The 24,410-nt window shown below is 41.5% G+C and overlaps 2 protein-coding genes across 2 annotated transcripts; one reads left to right on the top strand and one right to left on the bottom strand.

The window, feature by feature from the left end:
• Window positions 1–5,013: 5,013 nt before the first annotated feature.
• Window positions 5,014–20,399, bottom strand: LOC135492911 (ankyrin repeat domain-containing protein 29-like). Its single transcript, XM_064779634.1, has 13 exons — window positions 20,318–20,399; window positions 19,143–19,225; window positions 18,190–18,367; window positions 17,296–17,422; window positions 15,620–15,706; window positions 14,938–15,024; window positions 14,252–14,350; window positions 12,114–12,212; window positions 11,648–11,746; window positions 11,182–11,280; window positions 10,718–10,816; window positions 10,257–10,355; window positions 5,014–9,207 (listed from the first exon to the last, which is right to left on the bottom strand). Exons 2-13 carry the CDS (start codon window positions 19,165–19,167, stop codon window positions 9,121–9,123), a joined length of 1,185 nt encoding a protein of 394 aa, XP_064635704.1. The 5' UTR covers window positions 19,168–19,225; window positions 20,318–20,399; the 3' UTR covers window positions 5,014–9,120.
• Window positions 20,400–22,444: 2,045 nt separating this feature from the next.
• LOC135492619 (D-alanine--D-alanine ligase-like) lies at window positions 22,445–24,398 on the top strand. Its single transcript, XM_064779176.1, has 2 exons — window positions 22,445–22,532; window positions 23,162–24,398. The coding sequence occupies exon 2, from the start codon at window positions 23,269–23,271 to the stop codon at window positions 24,196–24,198; it is 930 nt and encodes a 309-aa protein (XP_064635246.1). The 5' UTR covers window positions 22,445–22,532; window positions 23,162–23,268; the 3' UTR covers window positions 24,199–24,398.
• Window positions 24,399–24,410: the final 12 nt, after the last annotated feature.

Consider the following 24,410-nt stretch of genomic DNA (forward strand, 5'->3'; position numbering starts at 1 on the left):
CCGCAGTCAGACTTACTTCCTTTTTTATGTAGGGCTGTGATCTGTGCCTTCTTCCAATCGGACGGCAGTTTTCCTTCATTCAATGACTTATTGAAAAGTAAACTTAGCGGTATTGCCAGTTCATTACTAAGTTCCTTTAGAACCCTCGGATGGATGCCATCTGGTCCAGGTGATTTAGATACCTTGAGTTCTTCAAGCTTTTTCCGTACCTCTGCTGGAGTTATGAAAAGTTCTAGATTTATATCATTAGTGTCCATGGGCTCTAGATCAGGGGGCGGTATATTGCTTTTATCCTCAATGGTGAAAACACTGGTGAAGAAATCATTTAAAACCTCTGCCTTTTCATGATCATTTTCAGTTTGGTTTCCATCTCTGTTCGTCAGATTTGGTATTCCGCACTTTGTCTTCATTTTTGATCTGGCATATTGATAGAAAGCTTTTGGGTTTCTTTTAGCATTTTCTGCAATTTCCCTTTCATGATTCTTTTTTGCCTTTCTGACCTCCCACTTCACCTGGTTCCTTAGCCTAGCATACATATCATAGTCTTTACCCTCCTTAGTTTCTAGATACCTCTTATAGGCTTCCCTTTTCTTTTTAACCTTAGCTAGGGCTTTAGGGTTTAACCACAATGGTTTTCGTCTGGCTGTTGGGTTGTGTCGTCTTAGTGGCACATACTTCTTTGTCGTCTCCAGTATTTTGTCTTTTATGAAGGTCCAAGTATCTTTAGTATCCAGGTTACTGATATGTTTATCCCATTCTATGTCCGCATGCTCTCTCCTCATACTGTCAAAGTCTGCCTCATTAATCATTATCATTATCATTATCATTGTCATATAATCATATCATCATACCAGAAGCCTACACTCTGTTTATTATCGTCCTAACCCATTTCCAATTTCACCAGTTTTATATATGTATTGTCCTGTGCTGTGTATGTGTATTTTTTATATTGCATTGTCTCATTGTAAGATCGAACAATAAAATTTGACTCACTTACTTACTAACTTACTTACTGACTGACTTACATTCAAGAGGTGTGGAATTTGTGTTTGTTAGGGGTAATTATCATACGTGCTAATTGACAAGACTTTTCTTGAAATGTATATTTAGATGAGGTGTTTGTAAAAGTCGATTGTAAACCCCATACCGAACTGTGATACTCAACCAACCCATATTTGTATAGGCAACAGAAAATGTGGCGTAGGTGTTCCCAAACTATATTGACAATTTTTAAAAACAGAGCAGTTGTAGATACCCAAAACACAAAATATATCATAATGACTCATCTCCACATAAGCCATTCACGCGGCGTATTTCGCACATGGGCCCTTGTCTGTTAGCATATGCGGTGTGAGACAGCAGGGAGCTTGGCAAATTTCCCGAAACGTCAACGTGAACGAATATCCCATTGTTCGACATCGTTACCAAGAGATCGAACAATGCGATATGTGTTCTTGATGGCGTTAGGGGCTTTGCGGAAACTCTCTATGAAAGAAACGCGTGAGACGCTTACAAGGAGACCTTAATGGGCGATGATGCTTCCTCCTGCAATACATTCTGTTTCTATAAACCGGTGACTGTGTGATTACGCATATCGCCTCCTCCAATTCTAACCCTTATCAGCGCAAGATCCATGTGAAGGCTTACCGTACAATTTAAACACTAACATTATTTTGACACATCTACATACATGTACAATACACTGTAATCTCATTTTAGACAACTTTTGGCAGGAAGCCATCCCACTATTAGAAGCATCGTAAGGAGAACTTCTTTTAAAGAGAAACTATAAGCAGGGGGTAGTTGACAATTGCTATTCCGCCACGAGTTTTAAAGACTTTATCTGTTAGGGGTTGTCCAGGCTGGACTGCACGTAAACTGAACGAGAGACTCCTTCACTTGATTTTCGATACCTTTCCACGAAGCATTTCATCACCTGGAAAAATTCCGCTTTGAATCGCTCACCGCCACCGATACAGTACAAGTAAAAATTGACAGCATGGTTTGATGCCTGTAGGGCGTAGACCAATGGGTAAACCGCCCTCTGGGCCGCTGTACATACTGGTCCGCACCTGTCCTTCAAAGCCAGGCGCATGGCATTGAATACAGCTAAAGGACCGACAAGAATGATAAACGCGAAGGATACCATGACCAACATCTTTGTGACCGTCTTCTGTTTTTGTTCTTGTACTGATTCTTGTAGCCTGACTCGTTCCCTTGCAGCGGACTTTAGCTTGCAGGTTATGGCAATGTTGGAGCCAAGAATGACGAGGAAAGGGAGGTAGGCCCTGACCACGTTGTTGATATGCGGGTAAGCCTTCGCGTACCACATTTTATATTTGATCGCCTGACATATTCCGTGGTGGCCCTCCTCAGGACCATCAGGGTCCGTGAGGAAGATTAATGGGAGGCTGACTAAGATGGATCCCAATACAACCGCAAGCAGAATTCGCGAGGTGAGTTTCATGTTGCTCATGATAGCCTTGGCCCTCATAGGTTGAAAGAGACACACGAGCCTCTGCGCCGTCATGAAGGCCAGTGTCCACACGCTCACGCAAAGGCAACAGTTCCCAAAGGAAGCAAAAAATGTGCACATATACCTTGACCTAAAAATTTCTCTGTTAAAGTTCCACCCAATGTAGTACATCGGGGTAACGAAGGATACAACGATAAGGTCTGTTACAGCCAGCGCACCCATCAAGAAACATGTGCTATTTTCTCTGTTATGCTTCTTTGTCATTATGATTAGAGAAACGACATTACCGAATACCCCAAAGCCTATGACTACTGGTAACCAGGACAGCTTTATGGCTTTCTCAATCTGGTTGAAATAGCTATACCAACGAACCGACTCGGTCAAATTGTCCTCTAACCCATATGTCTCATCAAGTTCATGTAGAGTTGTTTAGAATATCATAAGGACTCATCTCCACATAAGCCATTCCCACGGCGTATTTCGCACATGGACCCTTGTCTGTTAGCATATGCGGTGTGAGACAGCAGGGAGCTTGGCAAATTTCCCGAAACGTCAACGTGAACGAATATCCCATTGTTCGACATCGTTACCAAGAGATCGAATAATGCGATATGTGTTCTTGTTGGCGTTAGGGGCTTTGCGGAAACTCTCTATGTAAGAAACGCTTGAAATAGCTATACCAACGAGCCGACTCGGTCAAATTGTCCTCTAACCCATATGTCTCATCAAGTTCTTGTAGCAGCGAAGAGTTGTTTAGAATGTCATCAGTGACTTGAGAAGTGGTGCCGAGTGTCTCATCGACCATGCTGGTGCTATCAAGTCCCATCAAAAATGATCTATTTGAACCCTCGTCTCTTGTTATTGCCTGACTGCTAATACTCTCGGTACCAACAGTTCTCACACTCGATGCAGCATAATTTGTGACTGGATCCCCAATTGTCCTCACGCTGGTCGTTCCTTCAGGAGATGTGACTGTATCCCCAATTGTCCTCACGCTGGTCGTTCCTTCAGGAGATGTGACTGTATCCCCAATTGTCCTCACGCTGGTCGTTCCTTCAGGAGATGTGACTGTATCCCCAATTGTCCTCACGCTGGTCGTTCCTTCAGCAGATGTGACTGGATCCCCAATTGTCCTCACGCTGGTCGTTCCTTCAGGAGATGTGACTGTATCCCCAATTGTCCTCACGCTGGTCGTTCCTTCAGCAGATGTGACTGTATCCCCAATTGTGCTCATGCTGGTCGTTCTTTCAGCAGATGTGACTGGAAGTCCAATTGTCCTCACGCTGGTCGTTCTTTCAGCAGATGTGACTGTATCCCCAATTGTGCTCATGCTGGTCGTTCCTTCAGCAGATGTGACTGTATCCCAAATTGTCCTCACGCTGGTCGTTCCTTCAGCAGATGTGACTGTATCCCAAATTGTCCTCACGCTGGTCGTTCCTTCAGCAGATGTGACTGTATCCCCAATTGTCCTCACGCTGGTCGTTCCTTCAGCAGATGTGACTGTATCCCCAATTGTCCTCACGCTGGTCGTTCCTTCAGCAGATGTGACTGTATCCCCAATTGTCCTCACGCTGGTCGTTCCTTCAGCAGATGTGACTGTATCCCCTATTGTCCTCACGCTTGTCGTTCCTTCAGCAGATGTGATTGAATCCCCAATTGTCCTCACGATGGTCGTCCCTTCAGCAGATGTGACTGTATCCCCAATTGTCCTCACGCTGGTCGTTCCTTCAGCAGATGTGACTGTGTCCCCAATTGTCCTCACGCTGGTCGTTCCTTCAGCTGATGTGACTGTATCCTCAATTGTCCTGACAATGGCCGTTGTGACTGTATTTCTAGATATTGTCTTCAGGTTGGTTGTTTTAGCAAATGTGACTGCGTCCCAAGTTGTCCCCGCACTGGTTGTTCCACCAGTTGATGTTACAGCAGATTTGACTGTATTTACTTCCACAAACGTTTTGTCATTTCTGCCGCCTCGTTCATCGGCAGTCTTGTTACTTCCCGAAGGCCATCCAGTCGATGGTACCACAACATACAACAAGATGAGGAATACCAAGCGGCGTATTGACATTATCGGCTCGTAAATGTTGATTTTATAGTCCTTTTTGAAGAATCTGTTGAATCTAAACTAATATGCATTCACTTTTCTTGGAGTGAAACGCAATTACCTAGATTTACTATATAACGGTTGATAATGATGTAATCATTCCAATGAAGTAATACCTATTCTTTGTGGACAGACTAATGAGCTACTTCAAAGTTACGTCGGCTCGTCTCATCAGGCGATAGGCAAATTTCATGTCAACAATTTCTTCTTCCTTAAAAGGTGATTTGGCTCCTATTGGGGCGTATTTAATCACGAGGTGTTGTGCGCGTACGGAGCGATTAAATGTTGTCAGGGTGCGGGATAAAAACTGGTAGTCATCTCCAAGGCTGGGAAGGAAGGCAAGCTTAGACTTGGAGGCCTCCAGGTTCCCCAGCTTTCTCAAATCTTCTAGTAGCCGGTTCCACATTGGCAAATAATGAGATAGACGTTCACGTTGGCAAAGCAAGTATTATTATTATTATTATCATTATACAGTGGAACCCCGGTCGGCGACCACCCCGCTATGACGACCAAGGATCGCCGGTCCCGAATGGTTTCCTCTCTAATTACCATTACAAGGCCCCCGGCAACACGACCACCCCGGTACCCAGCCAGACCACGACCACTAGATTGGGCGGTCCCAATGACCAAATTTACCCCTCTAACCCGACCAAAAGACCTAATTGCTGTAATCGATCGCGACCGCGTCTCCAATTAACCAGGCAATTAACACGTCGGCGCAAAGCTCTCTTCATTATTATAACCATGTTAGACATGCTTGGTACCGACAGCAAAAAATCATGTGATTTGCATTAAGTCAGGCAGCGTTTATCACCGTTATTAAGTTTTTTTTAAGTATTAAGTTTTTTTAATGTTTTTTTTCTGCATAAAATGAAGAAACATAATCAATCCCAAACAATTTTTGGCTTTGAAAATTATTCAGAATTTTGAACTGATGAAACAGTTCAAATCTGAAGGATGAAAACATTTCTGAGTCCAAATATTTTTTTCACTTGTTGTTTTTCTGCTCAAAATGAAGAGACATCATTAGCCCCCAAAAAATTTTGGCTTTGAAAATTTTTCAGAATTTTGAACATATAAAAATGTTCAACAATTTTGACGAGAATACCTGATCATGCATTTCGTCTCCGGATTTTCAACTTCACTAACGTGACCATTCAACCAAGGTCCCATGAGTCATCATGTTACCGGGGTTCAACTGTATAGCGCATAATCCAACAGGGTTCAGTGGTTCAAAGCGCTTCACATTATTACCCCCTAGCTATTGGCCTCTACATTAGGGGGGTCAAGCTTTACGATCTGGAGTATAACAGGTCTGAGCTGCAGCTATACAGCGCTCAGGACTTACATTCATAGTTAGACTGTTGTACACTGAGAGCAATGTCGTTTTTGTATACAGTAGAACCTCTCTTAGCGGACACCTCTATATCAAGGACAACATCTCTATTAAGTACCATAGTTTGGTCCCAAAGTGATACATTATTGTAGTTTATATAGTCTATTTGACCTCTCTAATCAAGACACCTTTCTATTAAGGACAGCACTTGTCAGTCCGGAGGTTGTCCTTAATGGAGAGGTTCTACTGTAACTTCTGTTAATTCTAAATCAGTCATTTGAGGGCAGTCAGACTACTGGGACAGTGTCACTTTATCTATACATCAATTGATTAGTCCCTTGGACCGATGTCTTTCCTAATTGGTATTGAATTAATGGTATATAACGAATAATTACCATGAAATGCGATGCGTCACTCTTTTGTTACAAAGAGAAATATAATAGGTTGTCCTCAAGAGGATGCCTCAACGACTTGTAAGGCAAACCTGAATATGTACTTGAATCTCTCATCGTCATCATCATCACCACCAATCATCATCATGATAATGATAATAATGATGATTTTAGAATTATTTATCTCTATAAAAGAGAATGATGTACATTTTCGTTCACACATTCGTGATACAGTAAAATACAAGCGAATAAAGAATACATATCATCTACACCTAAAAAGACTTCGATGTACATTCATGATACAGTAAAATACAAGCGAATAAAGAATACATTATTATCTACACCTAAAAAGACTTCGTAAAAAAGAAAAGACATGATCAGTCCAAGATAGAAAAGTGTTTCCTCATCGTTCTGGCCAAAGGTACTCTGTTGAACTCAGGAATGCGACCATATAACATTTACCGAAAGAAACTGGTGTTGCACAACTCTATACTGAAGAAACTGAGTACATTATGTATAGCTCTCTCAGGCTTATTATAAACCGCTGTACAGTGGAGTCTATTTCAATGGGCCAATCACAACGAGGATAGCTCCCTACTACAGCCTCGGTCTCATGAATTTTCGCCTTTTCAGGTTTCATATTTGCAATACATCCTCAGGCGCATGGTTATACTCTCACCGAGGTTGGTACTCGCGATTTCGCATTCCGCATCTCGCGGTTTATAATAAGCCGCTCTCTCACCGCGTCAACTAAAGTCGGTCAGCTATGACACCGGCTGCCCAGGGCTGTGTCACATTGCTATTTGTGATCACACTGTTACAGTTAAGTGACAAGAGGTCAGCCAAGCACCTTTGGCCAGGCCTATCTGAAAAACCACATTGCACCAGGTAGAAAAAAACGTGAATTTACACTTTTGTTTGAAAACAAGATCTCTGGCGGTCACATCATTGCAAGTTGAATAATCCTACAATAAACCGCAATGAGTTGAAAAACCAATAGGTCATGACACTGTCCGTAAAATGTGACTTGCTATGTATTCTGTGCAATGATAAAAAAAATCTACATTCACTTTTAATGTATGGATGGAAATGGTTGGAGTGGAGCACAATATTTCCAATTTTACTAGGATTGAATGTCTCATGACGAGCGAGCATTTTTACGATTTTGGTGGATAGACATTTTGTAAACCATATGCTATAAAGATTGAGTCACCTGGAGCATGATTCAAAGCTGATCTCATCTAAAAGCAACGCTCATTCCGTCATGAAGGCATCTTCACCCTCAATGTAATGACATGGCTAAACTTACAGACAACGCAACGAGGGCAATACCGCTAGAAGTTCAGTATGCCATGAAGGAGGAATACACCACATTCCGCCATGAAGGCATCTTCACCCCTCAATGTAATGACATGGCTAAGCTTACAGACAACGCAACGAGGGCAATACCGCTAGAAGTTCAGTATGCCATGAAGGAGGAATACACCACATTCCGCCATGAAGGCATCTTCACCCCTCAATGTAATGACATGGCTAAGCTTACAGACAACGCAACGAGGGCAATACCGCTAGAAGTTCAGTATGCCATGAAGGAGGAATACACCAAATCACAAAAAAGAAAACTCTGGTGATTTCACCCAGTAGGTCAAACCAAGACCATGACCAAGAGTGGGCCATCTGATCGGAATTGATCAAGTAATGGCAATTTTATGCCTTTTCAAGCGCATCACGTTAATTTGCCCTTACTTCGCAACTACAAGAAATCAGGCTGAGTCGATTCCACAGTCTGTTGTCTTCAAAGCTCGCTCACACCCAGGTCTAAATTCTCATCGTTGTACAGTCTTATCAACGGATCACCAGAGTAAATCTTGATAAACCGACTCCCACGAAACACCTTTCAACATGGTCGATGCCTAAACCGGCAGGGCAAATAGACGTCATGCGTGTTTTGCTAGCAGTGCCATTTTTCATGTTTTTGTCATGAAATAAGCTAAGTGCGAAAAACTCCTTCAATGACAGAACGAACGCGGAGGGGAGAAAAAGAACAATAAAAAGCTCGAAGCATCTAAGGTGACCAAGGTTCATCATCAAATTAGCACATCTTATTTCATTAATTAACTGCAAATTAGTATAATGGCCAATAATTGTCATCCAAGGTATCACATAATACAATCGTGGGCGAATCTTGCTACTTTCTATCACTTTCTGATGAATAACAAGACATCAAATAAAAAAGCTGTACTTCGATCAACCGACAATGAAACGTAATAGGAATAAAGTCTTAAGCAGTTCAGACAAGGCAAAGCGAAATACTATTGAGTGGACCCTTTGAGGAATCTTCGTCTTCCTTTTTTTCACAGCGCGGGACGTCATCGCGTCTTCGCTGACTGCAGACAGCGTATCTCATTCAGTTTTGTTTTGTTGTAGAACACTTCAGAATCGTGTCCCATATCAAGATGAATCAATCTTTTTGGACACATATCACTCCGGAGTATATAAGCGTAATTGCTTCTGGACACAGTTCAAATAATAAAGATACCATAGTAAGCCTCGTCCCAAGTCATTGCGCATCTCCGCCAATTCCTGACTGAAGGTTGGATTGTAGTTAGTAAATTCGTTCCAACCTTTCGTCAGGAACGTTTTATATATACCGGTGCGATCCACCAACGAAATATCACGAGATCTCGTTGGGAGGCACGTAGTTTTACCAGGCTGACTAATAGTTAACCGAAACTCATTCTCTCTTTGATAGTGTAATAGGTATCACCACCACATGTCCGACTGCTTGATATCGTATTACCGCTCTTTGTCTTCATTGATTTTTAGCAGCTCTCCTCAGCATCTCTGCTATCTGTCTGTGTCCGTTGTCTTCAGCCAACATTAGGGCAGTCTTTCCCGACTGTAATGAAGAGACATGAGAGAGATCAATGCCACAATCATAATGTGACCTTGAACTTCTTGTTGCTAACATCTTAGTTATTTCAAGAACGAAGATGAACCTCTCCTTTGGAATATACAGTACATGTACTAACCACTTTTACATATCACTTATATTGATCTGAGTCTGTCTCAAAGCGCTTTACAATAACAAACGGTATTTTTCTATTTATAGAAGCCGTAAAGTGTTCTGAGAAAACTGGTGCAAAAGCTGGTATATGTGGCCAACTTAAGTTATGGGTCAAAAGGGCGTTTAGTTAGTCTCATCGCGTCGCATAAAAAAGAGGAGCTTTAATAGTTTCTGAAAGATAAGATAAAGGAATGCCTTGAGGACAATTGTTAAGGGATGGAATCAATGACCCCCCCCCCCCCTATTTAGTTTCCGCAAAATAAGAAATAATGTTTAGTCCGACTTACGATTTGCTACTTCATATTATCGAGCATACCGGGCATGAAAATGAAGCCATTAGTAACAAAACATCAACCTGATACCCTGTCTCCGATGTTATGTCTGCATCAGCTTGAATCATTTCTGTTATTATGTCATTGTGACCACTCAATGTGCGAGTAGTGCCGTACAGCCGAATGAATGGATTGTCAAAGATGATAGATAACAAAGCAACAAGAAGCCATGATAAGATTCATTCACATTGTTTCATGTAACTAAACCAAGAGGAAAGACTGAATTATCATAAAAATGCATCAGAAACAAAAGACTTGAAAACACGAATAAGTCAATCATCTCAGTCAATTGACAGTGTGTTGCAATGATTAATGTTGACCGTGAAATGTATTTTCAAATGCGGGTTGAATTGCAAGTGCGCGCTCTCAGACTTATTTTGATGCATCAATTTTCCATTAAAACGAAAGGTGTTGCCGATAAATATTGATTTTTTGGAGAGGGGGTCAGCAAATATTAATTTTTAATGCAGATTCATGACGCATTACTATGTAAGTTTATCTAGCCTCGTATGGAGCCATCAGCTCATTGCCATGAATCTGATACTCTACCGAAGTTATGATGTTCACGTCAGCGCCCGCTTTGATCAGGTCTGCTACGACTTCCTTTTGACCCCAACGGCAGGCGTGCATGAGTGCCGTCACGCCATCCTAAATGTCAAAGATAAAAGACAACAAGGAAACAAGTCAGCAGTGTTAAGGTTCATTCACATTTTTTACATGTAACTAAACCAAGAGGAAAGAATGAAATATCAGAAAAAATGCATTAAAAACAAAAGCCTTGACAACACGAATATAATATTAATCACTTCACTCAATTGAGAAAGTATAACAATTACCAGTAATTTTCATCAATTTTTCATCAAAACGAAAGGTGTTGCCGATAAATATTGATTTTTTGGGGAGGGGTCAGCAAATATCAATTTGTATGCCGATTCATGACGCATTACTATGTAAGTTTATCTAGCCTCATATAGAGCCAACAGCTCATTGCCATGAATCTGATACTCTACCTCATCTCTGGTGTTCACGTCAGCGCCCGCTTTGATCAGTTCTGCTACGATTTCCTTGTGACCCTCATCGCAGGCGTACATGAGTGCCGTCACGCCACTCTAAATATCAAAGATAAAAGACAACAAGGAAACAAGTCAGCAATGTTAAGGTTCATTCACATTTTTTACATGTAACTAAACCAAGAGGAAAGAATGAAATATCAGAACAAAATGCATTAAAAACAAAAGCCTTGACAACACGAATATAATATTAATCACTTCACTCAATTGAGAAAGTATAACAATTACCAGTAATTTTCATCAATTTTTCATTAAAACGAAAGGTGTTGCCGATAAATATTGATTTGTTTGGGGAGGGGGTCAGCAAATATCAATTTGTATGCCGATTCATGACGCATTACTATGTAAGTTTATCTAGCCTCGTATGGAGCCATCAGCTCATTGCCATGAATCTGATACTCTACCAGAGTTATGATGTTCACGTCAGCGTCCGCTTTGATCAGGTCTGCTACGACTTCCTTGTGACCCTCACAGCAGGCGATCATGAGTGCCGTCTTGCCACTCTAAATGTCAAAGATAAAAGACAACAAGCAAACATGTCAGCAATGTTAAGGTTCATTCACATTTTTACTTTTATATCATTCTCCTGTTCAAATGGCGCTGCGTCATTAACGGCTGACCAAGTTCTGGAGCGATGGAAAAATTAAGGTTCGATGCTTTTCGATTTTTATCTGATGTATTTGTTTCATCGAGGAACGTTATAGATACATTATAAAAGAGAATGGTAACGGTGTTGCTGATAAATATTGATTTGTTTGGGGAGGGGTCAGCAAATATCAATTTGTATGCCGATTCATGACGCATTACTATGTAAGTTTATCTAGCCTCGTATGGAGCCATCAGCTCATTGCCATGAATCTGATACTCTACCAGAGTTATGATGTTCACGTCAGCGTCCGCTTTGATCAGGTCTGCTACGACTTCCTTGTGACCCTCACAGCAGGCGATCATGAGTGCCGTCTTGCCACTCTAAATGTCAAAGATAAAAGACAACAAGCAAACATGTCAGCAATGTTAAGGTTCATTCACATTTTTACTTTTATATCATTCTCCTGTTCAAATGGCGCTGCGTCATTAACGGCTGACCAAGTTCTGGAGCGATGGAAAAATTAAGGTTCGATGCTTTTCGATTTTTATCTGATGTATTTGTTTCATCGAGGAACGTTATAGATACATTATAAAAGAGAATGGTAACGGTGTTGCTGATAAATATTGATTTGTTTGGGGAGGGGTCAGCAAATATCAATTTGTATGCCGATTCATGACGCATTACTATGTAAGTTTATCTAGCCTCGTATAGAGCCAACAGCTCATTGCCATGAATCTGATACTCTACCTGATGTATGATGTTCACGTCAGCGCCCGCTTTGATCAGGTCTGCTACGACTTCCTTGTGACCCTTACGGCAGGCGTACATGAGTGCCGTCTGGCCATTCTAAATGTCAAAGATAAAAGACAACAAGGAAACAAGTCAGCAATGTTAAGGTTCATTCACATTTTTTACATGTAACAAAACCAAGAAGAAAGAATGAAATATCAGAAAAAATGCATTAAAAACAAAAGCCTTGACAACACGAATATAACATTAATCACCTCAGTCAATGGACAGAAATTCTAAAATACCTTGGTACCGTAAAGTCAACTTTTAAATGGAAAATGCATAAGCCTCGTTCTGAGAGTGGAGTGTTTTGGACACGCAACCAAGATGCTCTACCAAAGTTCCCTCGGGTTGCACTAAAATGTGGAAACCATGCACACAGCTCACTTCAGAAGTTTGAGGCTCTCAAAACACTGCTTCAAACACAAATCAGCCAAGGAAGCATCAACCACCCTAAGTTTTTTAATGAGCACTACACATATTTACAACGGCGCTACCGGCGCTCCGGGCAGGCGATGGATGGAATTTGCAAAATTCGCACATATTCAAGTTATTTCGTGGCCTATCTTTTTAAGTTTGAGGTATTTTAGAATAGAAATTGAACCCTCGGCTTCGGACCTTGGTTGAGTTACCAAGACACTCTCGGGTGGAGCTAAAATTTCGTCCATACCCTCGCCTATCGGCTCGGGTTTGGACTGTATTTTAGCTCCACCCGAGAGTGTCTTGGTAACTCAACCAAGGTCCTCCGCCTCGGGTTCAATTCCTTAAATATGAAATGTTTTTGGGTTCAAAGCATACACATGTTCCAAATGTTGATCTGTTGTACTCATCGTGAACAGCGTAGATTTCGCCGATTTTCTTGATCACAATTAGAGGAGACGTCGCATGATCCCCTACTTTTTGAATCAGTTTTATATCGACTCAGATGTGTTCTCGCTTTACGTGGGTGGTTCAATATTATAGGAAGGGGAGATAATAAGCCTCATTATGAATGCCTTATTTCGGTCACTCTTTCAGATTTGTTTTGGCCGGAACTGCTGTACGGTACCCTTGGGAAATGACGTGCCAATAGGATCCTGTTTTATATCAATCTGGCCAAAATGCCTTACAATTTACTTTTATATCATTCTCCTGTTCAAATAGCGCTGCGTCATTAACGACTGACCAAGTTCTGGAGCGATGGAAAAATTAAGGTTCGATGCTTTTCGATTTTTATCTGATGTATTTGTTTCATCGAGGAACGTTATAGATACATTATAAAAGAGAATGGTAATAATTTTGCTTATCCTTCTTAAAAGATTCCTTTTGGGACAAGAAATATCGATATCGCTGCATCTATGCTTGAGGGGAGGGGTTCAAGCTTTCGACTGACCAGTGCATAAATGGAAAGGAATTTGATAGTATAAGATCAATACAGAACACGTAACCCCAATGAATAACCACCGTTTTGGAGAGTAGAGGACCAGGTGAACAAAATAAAACAAAGTTTCGTTTGAGTAGCACCATATGTCATGTTGGTGGCGTTTTGGTTATGAGCGGTGTGGAAACCATACAATTTATTATGCGATGGCAATCCTGTTTAAGTGCTGATGTTCGATGCTCAAGGTTAAAACACAAAAAGAGAGCACTTGGCAATAGACAGACAGTCTTATCATGGCAAGTATTCTGACTAGGAGCGAAGTGAAAGTGAGGCAACATTTTAAACATGTTATCGATAGTATTACAAGTACATGTAATTACATTTTTTATGTGAGTTACTGTCCATCTTCTGACGTATTCCAATGAGAAAACTTTGAAATGAGGAAATCATTTTCGCAGAGAAACAGCTGTTTGCATCCATTTTGGAAGCACTTGTCATTACTCAGCTGTAAAACGTATGGTTCAGAAGCCGTGCAAACAATGTGGTTGCAACCAATGCTATACGAATGTCCTGTTTGACGTATGACAGTTCTTGGAGAGAGTAGATCTAGATGAAGTGCAGTTTCAAGTCTTCAGAGCTTAGTATCATAGTACATCCTACTATCACTCAATCAGTGACAATAGTGCAAAGGAGTTTATTTGGTTTTCTAATTCAGCAATGATCGAATTATACATACCTTTGGTTTTATATTGACATCAGCTCCTGCATCGATCAAGGTTCTTACACGACCGACTTTATTATCAGAAGCAGCGCGCATGAGAGGTGTCTTTCCGAACTGAAAGTATAGCGCCAGTACAAAGAAGAACTTACTACAACAACTACATGTACAACACGATGATATTGTCCGTATACTTAGTTATAGCGAAAAGGTGAGTAAAAGGCAAAAAATGCAAAAAAAGATCAAACGAGAGATCTCTTGATCTATGCCGCACAAATGAGCGATTATAACCACTGGTTGTTGCGATTGAAGACGTTTGTTTGCAATTTAGTAAATCGGCACTATAATAGCACCAAATAAGCGACAGCGCCGATTCAGACTAATTCGCAACCAAACGATTTAAATCGCAGCTCCTTACGATTACAAGCGCTGCCACATTATTGTGCGACATAGAGATATCTCGTCTGGGGTAACACTGGTTATCGCTGCGATTGATATTGACTCGAAGGTCGATGCCACCTGTGATGATCACACCGAATGATATCGTCGCATGCCATCATGACTTCCAGCTATTTCAATCACTTGTTTAATAGGCATATAACTAACAAATATAAAACCAACGGCTTCCCTGCAGCATGCCGTAGGTGCCGGTCTGGCCTACTGTCTGTCTAAACGTCATTTACTAGTGTATACGTAATTTTTACCGGATCAACTTTATTGATATCAGCAGATGGTGGCGCTATATATCGAGCCTGTGTTCGTGCTGGTTCAGGTGGCCTTGCTACAGGTGCCTGAAATATTGTGTAGAATAGAGTTTAACCGTGATATTTTGGTTCTGATATAAGACTTGAAAAATAGTTTAAGTGCATTATCATAAACAACACTGAAAACATTTGCTTCCTCAATTCGACGGGCAAATGGTCGTCTATGATGCATTTGTAGCAGTTGACTGAGAAACGTCTCTGTTCGTAGGAAACAGGTTTATTCTTATTCTGATGATACCCGGTAACATCAGAATAAGTCAGATTCGTCACCCGTTACTAACCAGAAGTAACTTGCAAATGAGCGACAGCGCCGATTCAGATTAATTCGCAACCAAACGATTTAAATCGCAGCTCCTTACGATTACAAGCGCTGCCACCTCTCGTCTGGGGTAACACTGGTAATCGCTGCGATTTATATTGACTCGAAGGTCGATGCCACCTGTGATGACCACACCGAATGATATCATCGCATGCCATTAGATCGCAGCGATTTCAATCACTTGTTTAATAGGCATATAAATAACAAATATAAAACCAACGGCTTCCCTGCAGCATGCCGTAGGTGCCGGCCTGGCCTACTGTCTGTCTAAACGTCATTTACTAGTGTATACGTAATTTTTACCTGATCAAGTTTATTGATATCAGCAGATGGTGGCGCTATATTTTGAGCCTGTGTTCGTGCTGGTTCAGGTGGCTTTGCTACAGGTGCCTGAAATATTGTGTAGAATAGAGTTTAACCGTGATATTTTGGTTCTGATATAAGACTTGAAAAATAGTTTAAGTGCATTATCATAAACAACACTGAAAACATTTGCTTCCTCAATTCGACGGGCAAATGGTCGTCTATGATGCATTTCTAGCAGATGACTGAGAAACGTCTCTGTTCGTAGGAAACAGGTTTATTCTTATTCTGACGATCCCCGGTAACATCAGAATAAGTCAGATTCGTCACCTGTTACTAACCAGAAGTAACTTGCAAATGAGCGACAGCGTCGATTCAGACTAATTCGCAACCAAACGATTTAAATCGCAGCTCCTTACGATAACAAGCTCTGCCACATTATTGTGCGACATAGAGATCTCTCGTCTGGGGTAACACTGGTAATCGCTGCGATTGATATTGACTCGAAGGTCGATGCCACCTGTGATGATCACACCGAATGATATTTGATGCATGAAATAACATATTTGAAGTGAAATGCGTTGATGTTCGCTTAAAACATAACTTCCAGCTATTTCAGCATCGATACCGATTAATACATGGTGTGAAACAATCTTCAGGTCTCTGTTTTTAGGAGGAGGGATACGGACGCACAACGCCGATAGATCAGAACAAAAGCATGTCACATAATCAGCCTTAACGAATAGGATGTGACTGGACCTTCTGCACCACTGGATGGGGTACGAACTGATGACTTGAAAGATAAATCGACATATCATCAATTAATCAATTAATGTTTGAAAAAGAAATGTTTCGTCATATTCAGCATAACTAAAGTTGGTGAGACAAGACCACTAATGAATATTCATAGGTTGGAGGGTCGAGGCCTATCTATTAGACGAGCGCATGTTTTTTACTCTCAAGTACATATTTGGAGAGGTATTGAAAAAATATTTGCTGTGGCAAGTCTACAGATATAAATAAATTGTTTGGTAAAAAAAATAATTTTGAATTTCGACAACCTGGCCTTGGGGGGGGGGGGGGGGGGGTAAAATTTGGAGTGAAAATGGCCAATATGGGTAAAAATGTCCACTTGTGTCAAACTTGTCAATTTAAAAAAAAATTTCCGTGGTCAATCACCAATTTAAATCGCACCAGTTACTCGCAAGACTAACCCGTATATCATATCCGAATTTCAGTTTCACTACTTGACGCATTCTTTGATGCGTCGCGGTCAAACATTGACAATTTAACTGCTAAACGGCTTAAAAAACCAATTGTGGTCTTGTCTCTGGTGAGTAACAGAGGTAGAGTATCTTCCCAACTTCAAATTTTGTTAATTTCTTGAGGAAATTCTCCATCATATAGAATATGCCTACAAGTTCATCATCATTCATATAATCTATGCTGTGAATCCTTCGCCTTCGAATCTATGTCGTAAACTTTAACCTGTGATAGTGTGCAAATTCCTGGACAACCAGGACCGTCGATGTATTTTTGGGAAGGGGTGTAAAAGGTGGAAATTCAGTAACAATTTAAGTCATCAAGAGGCATGCGTTAGCAAGTACTCTTCGGGGAGATGGGTAGGGTTGTCATAGGAGACCTGGAAGGAAAGAGGGCTTGGCTAACTACTCTACCTGTTGTTGACGATACTCCTCTATTTTCTGAGTATGTTCCTGGATTACCCGGATGCAATCGTTGAGTTGTAGCATCTCAAGATGGTGGATCAAGACAGCATATCTGCCAACGCTTATACGGTCAAGTCTGCAAAAAAGTCATTGCTTACCAAGGAGTTGCCAGTATCTGACAAGAATAAGCAAACAAAGCCATTTTTTGTTCAATGTAATGATAAGAATAATATAGTAAGTTTTTATATAGCGCTCTTCACTGTACTATTTACTGTATCAAAGCTCCTTACATTAGCACACATTATTACCAAGCCTATCCAGAGACCTTTCTGGAGAACCAAGGGCAGCCACAATCTAGCGCACTCAAGGACATTTTAGTCCAGTTGAGAGTTACAAAGTGGCACCGACCGGGTATGTAGAAGTATGACTTTTAGGCATGGTTTATTCGTGTTTAAGGATTTAAGTCGTCATGGATAAGGGGATTGCGATCGAGATCTAATAAAACTATGTGTATACACGAAAAAGTCAGAATTCCAGAAGTATTCTACAAAAGTCAAGGAACTGAAGGAGTCAATTAAAATTTAAGAAAAAAATCCCCGTCGATTTATCCTGACTGTTAGTCGCGCAGTATACGAACAGGAAAGTTAAACTGGCCAATCATGAGAATACTAGATATCCATTAGAATATAAAATGTCCGTGTTGCTGTTGGTCAATGAGTACATATCTGGACATATATGTACATGTATATCACCATATTGGTGGGTGTGCAAGCGACATATAAATAGCTGACAGTCGACTTTTATCAAACATAGTTGTCGGTTCACTTTGTACATCTAAGCTTCGTCATTTACTCTTCTCACCAAGCACTTGCGATAATAATTCAAAATCAAAGATTGCCCTACCGTTCCAGCAAGTCCCAAAACGGATTAAAATCACTAATTTTGTCAACGTCCCTGCGAGGTACTCGGCCAGACATATGAAAGCTTTGTTTTAGATCTCTGAAGTTTGCCTCCGTCAGCATTCCGGATAGCTTGTGCATTAAACAAACGTTCCAGTCCTTGTCTGTTTTAACGACTGCATCTGGAATGAATTAATGGTAGTCAGTGGACTACTTTTATCAAAACCATTGCGATCGACGGCAGTGTCGGTAGAAAACTGCTTCGCTTGAGACCAGAGTCAGTGGTCACTCAGTCTTGATAAAGATCTTATTAAGATTCGCATACATGAACTTGTACATTCGTTTTTGGACGGTAGATATCCCGTTTACCGTTCAAAGAATGTGATCATGTTCTTACTTTTGAGAGAAAAGCCGAGTTTCTGGGTCACACTACATTCTTTCAATATCAAAGTGTTTTTCATACGGTTCTTGCCAACATGGCCGAAGGTAGGTGAGCAGGTGTATATCTTTGTCGATAAAAGTTTAAGGAGAAAACCGCCTTTCTATTCTTGGTCGAAGGTTGCCGTATAATTTTCGGATCACTGGTTCGATTTCCTTCGCAAGGAATATATTTCTTGCGTTCGAGTTTCGATTTATGGCTATACTACACAAACAGGCCTGTGTCTCTTATAAACCTGGGCGTCGTCTCTTGTTCTTCCCTTGACCCCGAGAGCTTAGTCTCCAATGATGCGCGGTATGGCAAGCATGGATATTCGTTGATGAGCTGTGTTCATTCCAATCCTTCCCTGGCCATAGCTAGAGCTGATCTCTTCTACATAAGTACCCCTTGGTTGACCTGGTAGGATCACATAGCATTACATAACAAAGACTTACATGGGAAGCACAGGATGTTCCTATTGGCTGCTTCCAGAAAACCATATGCATGTTCGTAGGCTACAATAGACCCCTGCAACTTACCGCCATTTCCTTTAGCAGCAGCCATTGTAAGTATAGACTGACGTACCAGACACTTAACGAGAAAGGGGAGCGGTATTTCGCATCTGAAATATAAGAGGAAAGTCACTGGCAGAAATAAGAGTCAATGCAGCCGATGTTGGTAGGATTCCACCTTTTGGGGTTTAAGAACGCATGAGGTTTAAGAACGCATGAGGTTTAAGAACGCATGAGGTTTAACAACGCATGAGGTTTAACAACGCATGAGGTTTAACAACGCAGGATTACCAATTAGTTCTACAGCAAATCATGAGTCGGCAAATCATGAGTCGATTTAATTTTTGTTTTTGAATAACCTACCCATTTTCCCTTTCACTAGAATTACCGCCGACGTCACGATTTTCCCCCGACGGAAAATAGTTCAACATAAATTTAGCTAGACATGTTCATAATCAGACTTAGTTTCGTCGCTTTCCATACGGTAGAACCTCTCTATTAAGGACACCCTTGATACTGACAAGTGCTTAATTGAGACATGTCCTGATTACAGAGGCCAAATTCAATGGAAATGACCTATTTAAGACCATATTCAGTGTCGTTCATAGGGAGGGTGTCCATAGTAGAGATGTGTCCACTAGGAGAGGTTCCACTGTACATGCCATATTTCACATGTACACAAATTCTCAAAATTGCCGCCATCAACATTGCCGGTTCATGCGTTAACATCAAAGCCAAACGTACATTTTGACGACTGGTGACGGAACGAACCGAAGCGGACCAGACCGGATCCACGCAAACCAGAAAGCATGTGATTATGTGATTTCCAATTCCAAGATGGCAACCATGGACTTCCTGGTTCGTATCTCAGCCTTACCGAGGCTATTGGCTTCGAAACTATGATGAGATGAAGGAATAGGCTGTGTAGGTCCACCAGGTCCAAACATGTTTACACAGGGCCAACCTAAATTTCAGTGTTTTGGGATCCTTAGATCCAGAGGCAAAATGAGTAATACAAGTAAAATGTAAGCCGTTAGAAAAAGAAAGTTGCTAATTGAAGCCAAAAGTATATGAGCCAACCAGCTATCAAGATAGAGGTTCATCTCGACGACAGGTGACGGAACGAAGTTGTACTGTCCAAATGAGATGAAAGAGCATACAGTCGCAAAACAGGTGATAATCGGAGAATGTTGTATACGCACCTGAATTAGCTGGGGTAAAATACGAATACCAGTGTACAGCACGTATTCAGGACACGTCCCCCAGACCATAGGCCTGTGCAATGATCTGTGTTAGAGAATCATACCATATTAACTCGATTCATCTTGATATGAGCGGCGACAATACAACAAGATATACAACGCCGCCAACCGTGACAAAGCATTCACTCGTTCACGCTACTCAAACGTGGATATTGATGACGATATGGAAATATCATAAAGGAAAAGTTGCTTATAAACGGTGGCATTTTAGGTAAAACCTGGTTTTAGGATATGGAACGAATACTCTTACTGAGTATCCAGTATCGGCATTTCTTCCATTTTTAAAAATTATATTACACGACTTACACTTGTTGCCCGGCGACCCCCAATTCGTCCCTCCATGTGGCGCCATCTATCCTTGAGGCCTCTACCTCAAAAAAGTCGACAGAAATTCAATCTTAATGATAAAAACATGAAATAAAGAGCGTTTTGTGGGTTTTTTTAGGCACAGAGCATAACTGAGGCACTTTTGATGTACCCTTTGTTTGAATAAGAATGAAATTCAGAATTTCATCTTCCGAAATTTACGTATATATCTCACTTGGTTGGGTGATTTACTTGCCCTGGCGTAGAAGCCCCGGTTTTAAAGCCATTTGAAGAATCGTGAAGAGCCAGGAATTTTAGTTCCTTAAACCCACGCTGGTTCATCGAGAAATACAATTACTTATCGGGGGGGGGGGCTGAGTTGACCTCGCAATCACTGGCCTTTCAGATCTGGAGCTCGAACTGGTTTCGAGGTACATACAGACCTTTTGCTGATGTAACATGTGTTAGTGACAGCAATGTGACACTGTGCTAATGGGGCCAGCTGCGGCACCGATTCAATTCTGGACGTAGCCCTCAACTGCTGAATTGGAAAAAAATGCAGGACACGCGTACTCATGTTATCACCGATTAGCTCAGTCATTATGTAGTGCGATGAATCTACAAAAATGTGGGACTCCCCTGTTAAACTGTCACCGATGTACTTATTCAGAATGTTGCGGTCAATGTAATCTTCGCATCCCCTGGTCATGGATCGATGCCACATCGACGCCGATGTCAGATGATGTCCGAGGATTGGAAGTCCATCATACCGACTGTTTTTTGGCGATAGATTGCGTTCCGTTAATGAAGAATGGTGGGTTTTTTATAAAGAAATACTGCCTGGCGCGTGGCATTATTCCTGGTGGGGTGGCTATCAAGAATCGTGTCCGAAACGGCGGCTAATTACACAGGAGCGACATAATAAAAAATTTCGAATTTCAACAAAAAGGATTATGGTGTAATCAACCGACGTTGGTGAATTTTTGATGAATCTATGTACCATCTTAGGAGGAAAATATCAAATCCTGGGGACATTTGAAACGTTGGAGTAGTGATAAATTGTCGGCGCCCGGAGATGACCAGGGGGTGCATTGTTTACATTGACGGCTGCATTATTCTAAAGGCCGGGTCTATTTGGCAAGCCGCTCGCCGAACAGGCATCTTTTTTTGTCCTGTTTGGAGAGCCGCTTGCTAAACAGCACTAAAAAGCCACCCTGTTCGGCAAGCCGGGCTTGCCAAACAGGGCAAAAATACTACCCTCTTTGGCGAGCCGGAGAGGTTACAACATGTTGGCCAATCAGAGAGCAGTGACGTCATATTCGAATTTATATGCGCATATTTAACAATGGCCGACTTCCCGCTCTCGATTCAATTTCTGTTACTAAACTCGGGTTTTGGTCAATAATCCATGAAGAAGCATGTACATGTACATGACTGTATGGATCTACAAAAAAAGTCATAAACGTGATTTAACTGATAAGCATGTTAAATGCATTAGTGTGCATTTCTAAAGGCGTTTCACTGTAACTCCAGTGTTGCTGACCGTGTTGCCACGAATGATAATAAGCTCCTGGATGGTTGAATATGCATGAGTTCGGCTCTCCATCTAGGGCAGAAAAAAGGCGCTGTTTGGTGAGCCGGGCTTGCCAAATAGTCACTTCCTATTCTAAATCTCACTGTTGAACTACTACAAAGGTAGACAATTTAGACAGACATACGGCCTGAGCCTTATCTACAGCATGAATGAGGCTATTCATTGACCGACCCAGTTTTTCATATACTATGAGAATTATCATATTCTTATAGTATTATCATATACTCATCGTCTGATCGAGCGTTGCCGAGGCAGGTAAATATAAGCAATCACATTTCGATCTCGAATTATTTGATCGAGGCTTGCTTATGCAGCTGGCTAGCGAACCCAGGTCAACTCCAAAGAGCGCGCTGCGTACGATTCGCGATATCACTTTTCACCTAGTCACGTTGTGACTTTTGATGTCTTTAAGCCGAGGTCAGTTAAGTGACCAGTACAGTGAAAACATAAATCAAACCAGGCCTCATACGCAGCGTACAATCAAAGACAAAATTAGGGAGTTTTCGCAAATCCCCCGAAACCCCAACGAGAACGTCTATCTCATTATTCGACCTCCTAAAACGAAGTCGAACGATAAAGGGATGGGCGTTCACTTGGACGTTGGGGGGGGGGGGGGCTTTGCGAATGCATAACTGATTTTGGTTGTCATATTCGCACTTAATCGGGCGAATTAAAGGGGTGACGACGGGTGATTGCATAATACGCTATTACCCCTTCTGTCTGCCTGAATAACTGCAAAAGTAATCACCACGATTAGTTCGGCATGAGCAAAATCGCGTACGAGTGAAATGGTTTTGTCTTTGTGGGCCCGTGCAGTGACAACGTGTATCCAACCCTGCATCCTTCTACAAGTACAGCTACATACATATTATTTCCTTTTCCAGTAAACAGCGGCCTCAACGTATACCAAAAGAATATTACCCGCTTGAAGTAGAAAAAAACACGGTGATTGTGGTAATATTCAAATTGACGAGAAGATTTCACTATAAGTATGAGGCTGGAGGCGACGAAACCATTAGAGGTAATTGTTCTAAAAGGCGGGATTTCTTTGGAGAGAAACATTTCGTTAGCTTCTGGAGGTGCAGTTGCAGAAGCTTTGCGGAAAAGTGGACATCAAGTACGGGAAATTGATATCGTTGAGGGATGCTTGCCAAACGATATGGGAACAGCTGATGTCGTATTTCCTGTATTGCATGGAGATTTTGGCGAAGACGGCAAATTGCAGGCTTTATTAGATGAAGCGGGCTATAAGTACGTTGGAACTGGCGCTCAGGCGAGTGCTGTTACTATAGACAAGTATGAGACGGTATGTTTACTCCGTAACAAGGGCATAGATGTTGCCGCATCTCAAGTATTGAAATCCGTTGATCAAGCATTGTCGACGATTCATAAATTTCCTGTAATTGTAAAGCCGAATAGTCAAGGTTCAAGTTTTGGAATGAGTATTGTCGAAGAGGAAGCCGAGCTGGGTGTCGCTATACGAAAGGCATTTACAGCGGACGAGAAAGTTCTGGTAGAAGAGTTCATTTGTGGCTCAGAGACGAGTGTTGGACTTCTCTTCGGCAAAGCTTTGCCAGTGGTTGAAATTGTCACCCCTGAGGGTTTTTATGATTACGATGCCAAATATGTCTTCTCAAAAGGCAAGACAATTTATAATTGTCCTCCCCAGAATATACCGCGTTTTGTTCAAGAGCGTATGCAGGCAATTGCAGAAACATGTTATACAGTCACCGGGGCCAGAGATCTGCTGAGGGTTGATATGATTTGGCAGCAAGAGTCAGATCGGATTGTTGTACTGGAGGTTAACACAATGCCCGGCTTCACGTCGAGTAGTCTATTGCCGAAATCAGCTGCTCAAGTGAATGTGGGGTTTAATGAGCTCTGTCATAAGCTAGCCGTGGCCGCTTTTAAAAGGTCATAATATTAGGTGAACTGTAGACTTGTTACGGAGAGAAGTCAGCAGTGCTATTCATCATCTTTGCGAGACAGCATTTCAGGTACTGATAGTAATTGAACTACCGGGTCCCCTTCTGTAGCAATTCCCCAAGTAATCAACTAGTCTGATTAGTAGTCTGAAAATAAAGGCGTGCAGGATGTAAATTCTTCAAGCATGAACCTAGACATAGTGATATC

This window comes from Lineus longissimus, chromosome 8 (assembly GCF_910592395.1).
Source record: "Lineus longissimus chromosome 8, tnLinLong1.2, whole genome shotgun sequence".
NCBI lineage: Eukaryota > Metazoa > Nemertea > Pilidiophora > Heteronemertea > Lineidae > Lineus > Lineus longissimus.

Bases quoted from the DNA above. Each gene is read 5' to 3' on its own strand.
- LOC135492911 (XM_064779634.1), bottom strand. From the start codon at position 19,167: ATGGCTGCTGCTAAAGGAAATGGCG. The intron at 17,423-18,189 runs GTAGGGCAATCT...ACTTTTTTGCAG, and splicing joins TTTTGGGACTTGCTGGAACG to ACTTGACCGTATAAGCGTTG. The intron at 10,817-11,181 runs GTAGAGTATCAG...TTTGATATTTAG, and splicing joins ACGTGAACATCATAACTCTG to AGTGGCGTGACGGCACTCAT.
- LOC135492619 (XM_064779176.1), top strand. From the start codon at position 23,269: ATGAGGCTGGAGGCGACGAAACCATTAGAGGTAATTGTTCTAAAAGGC.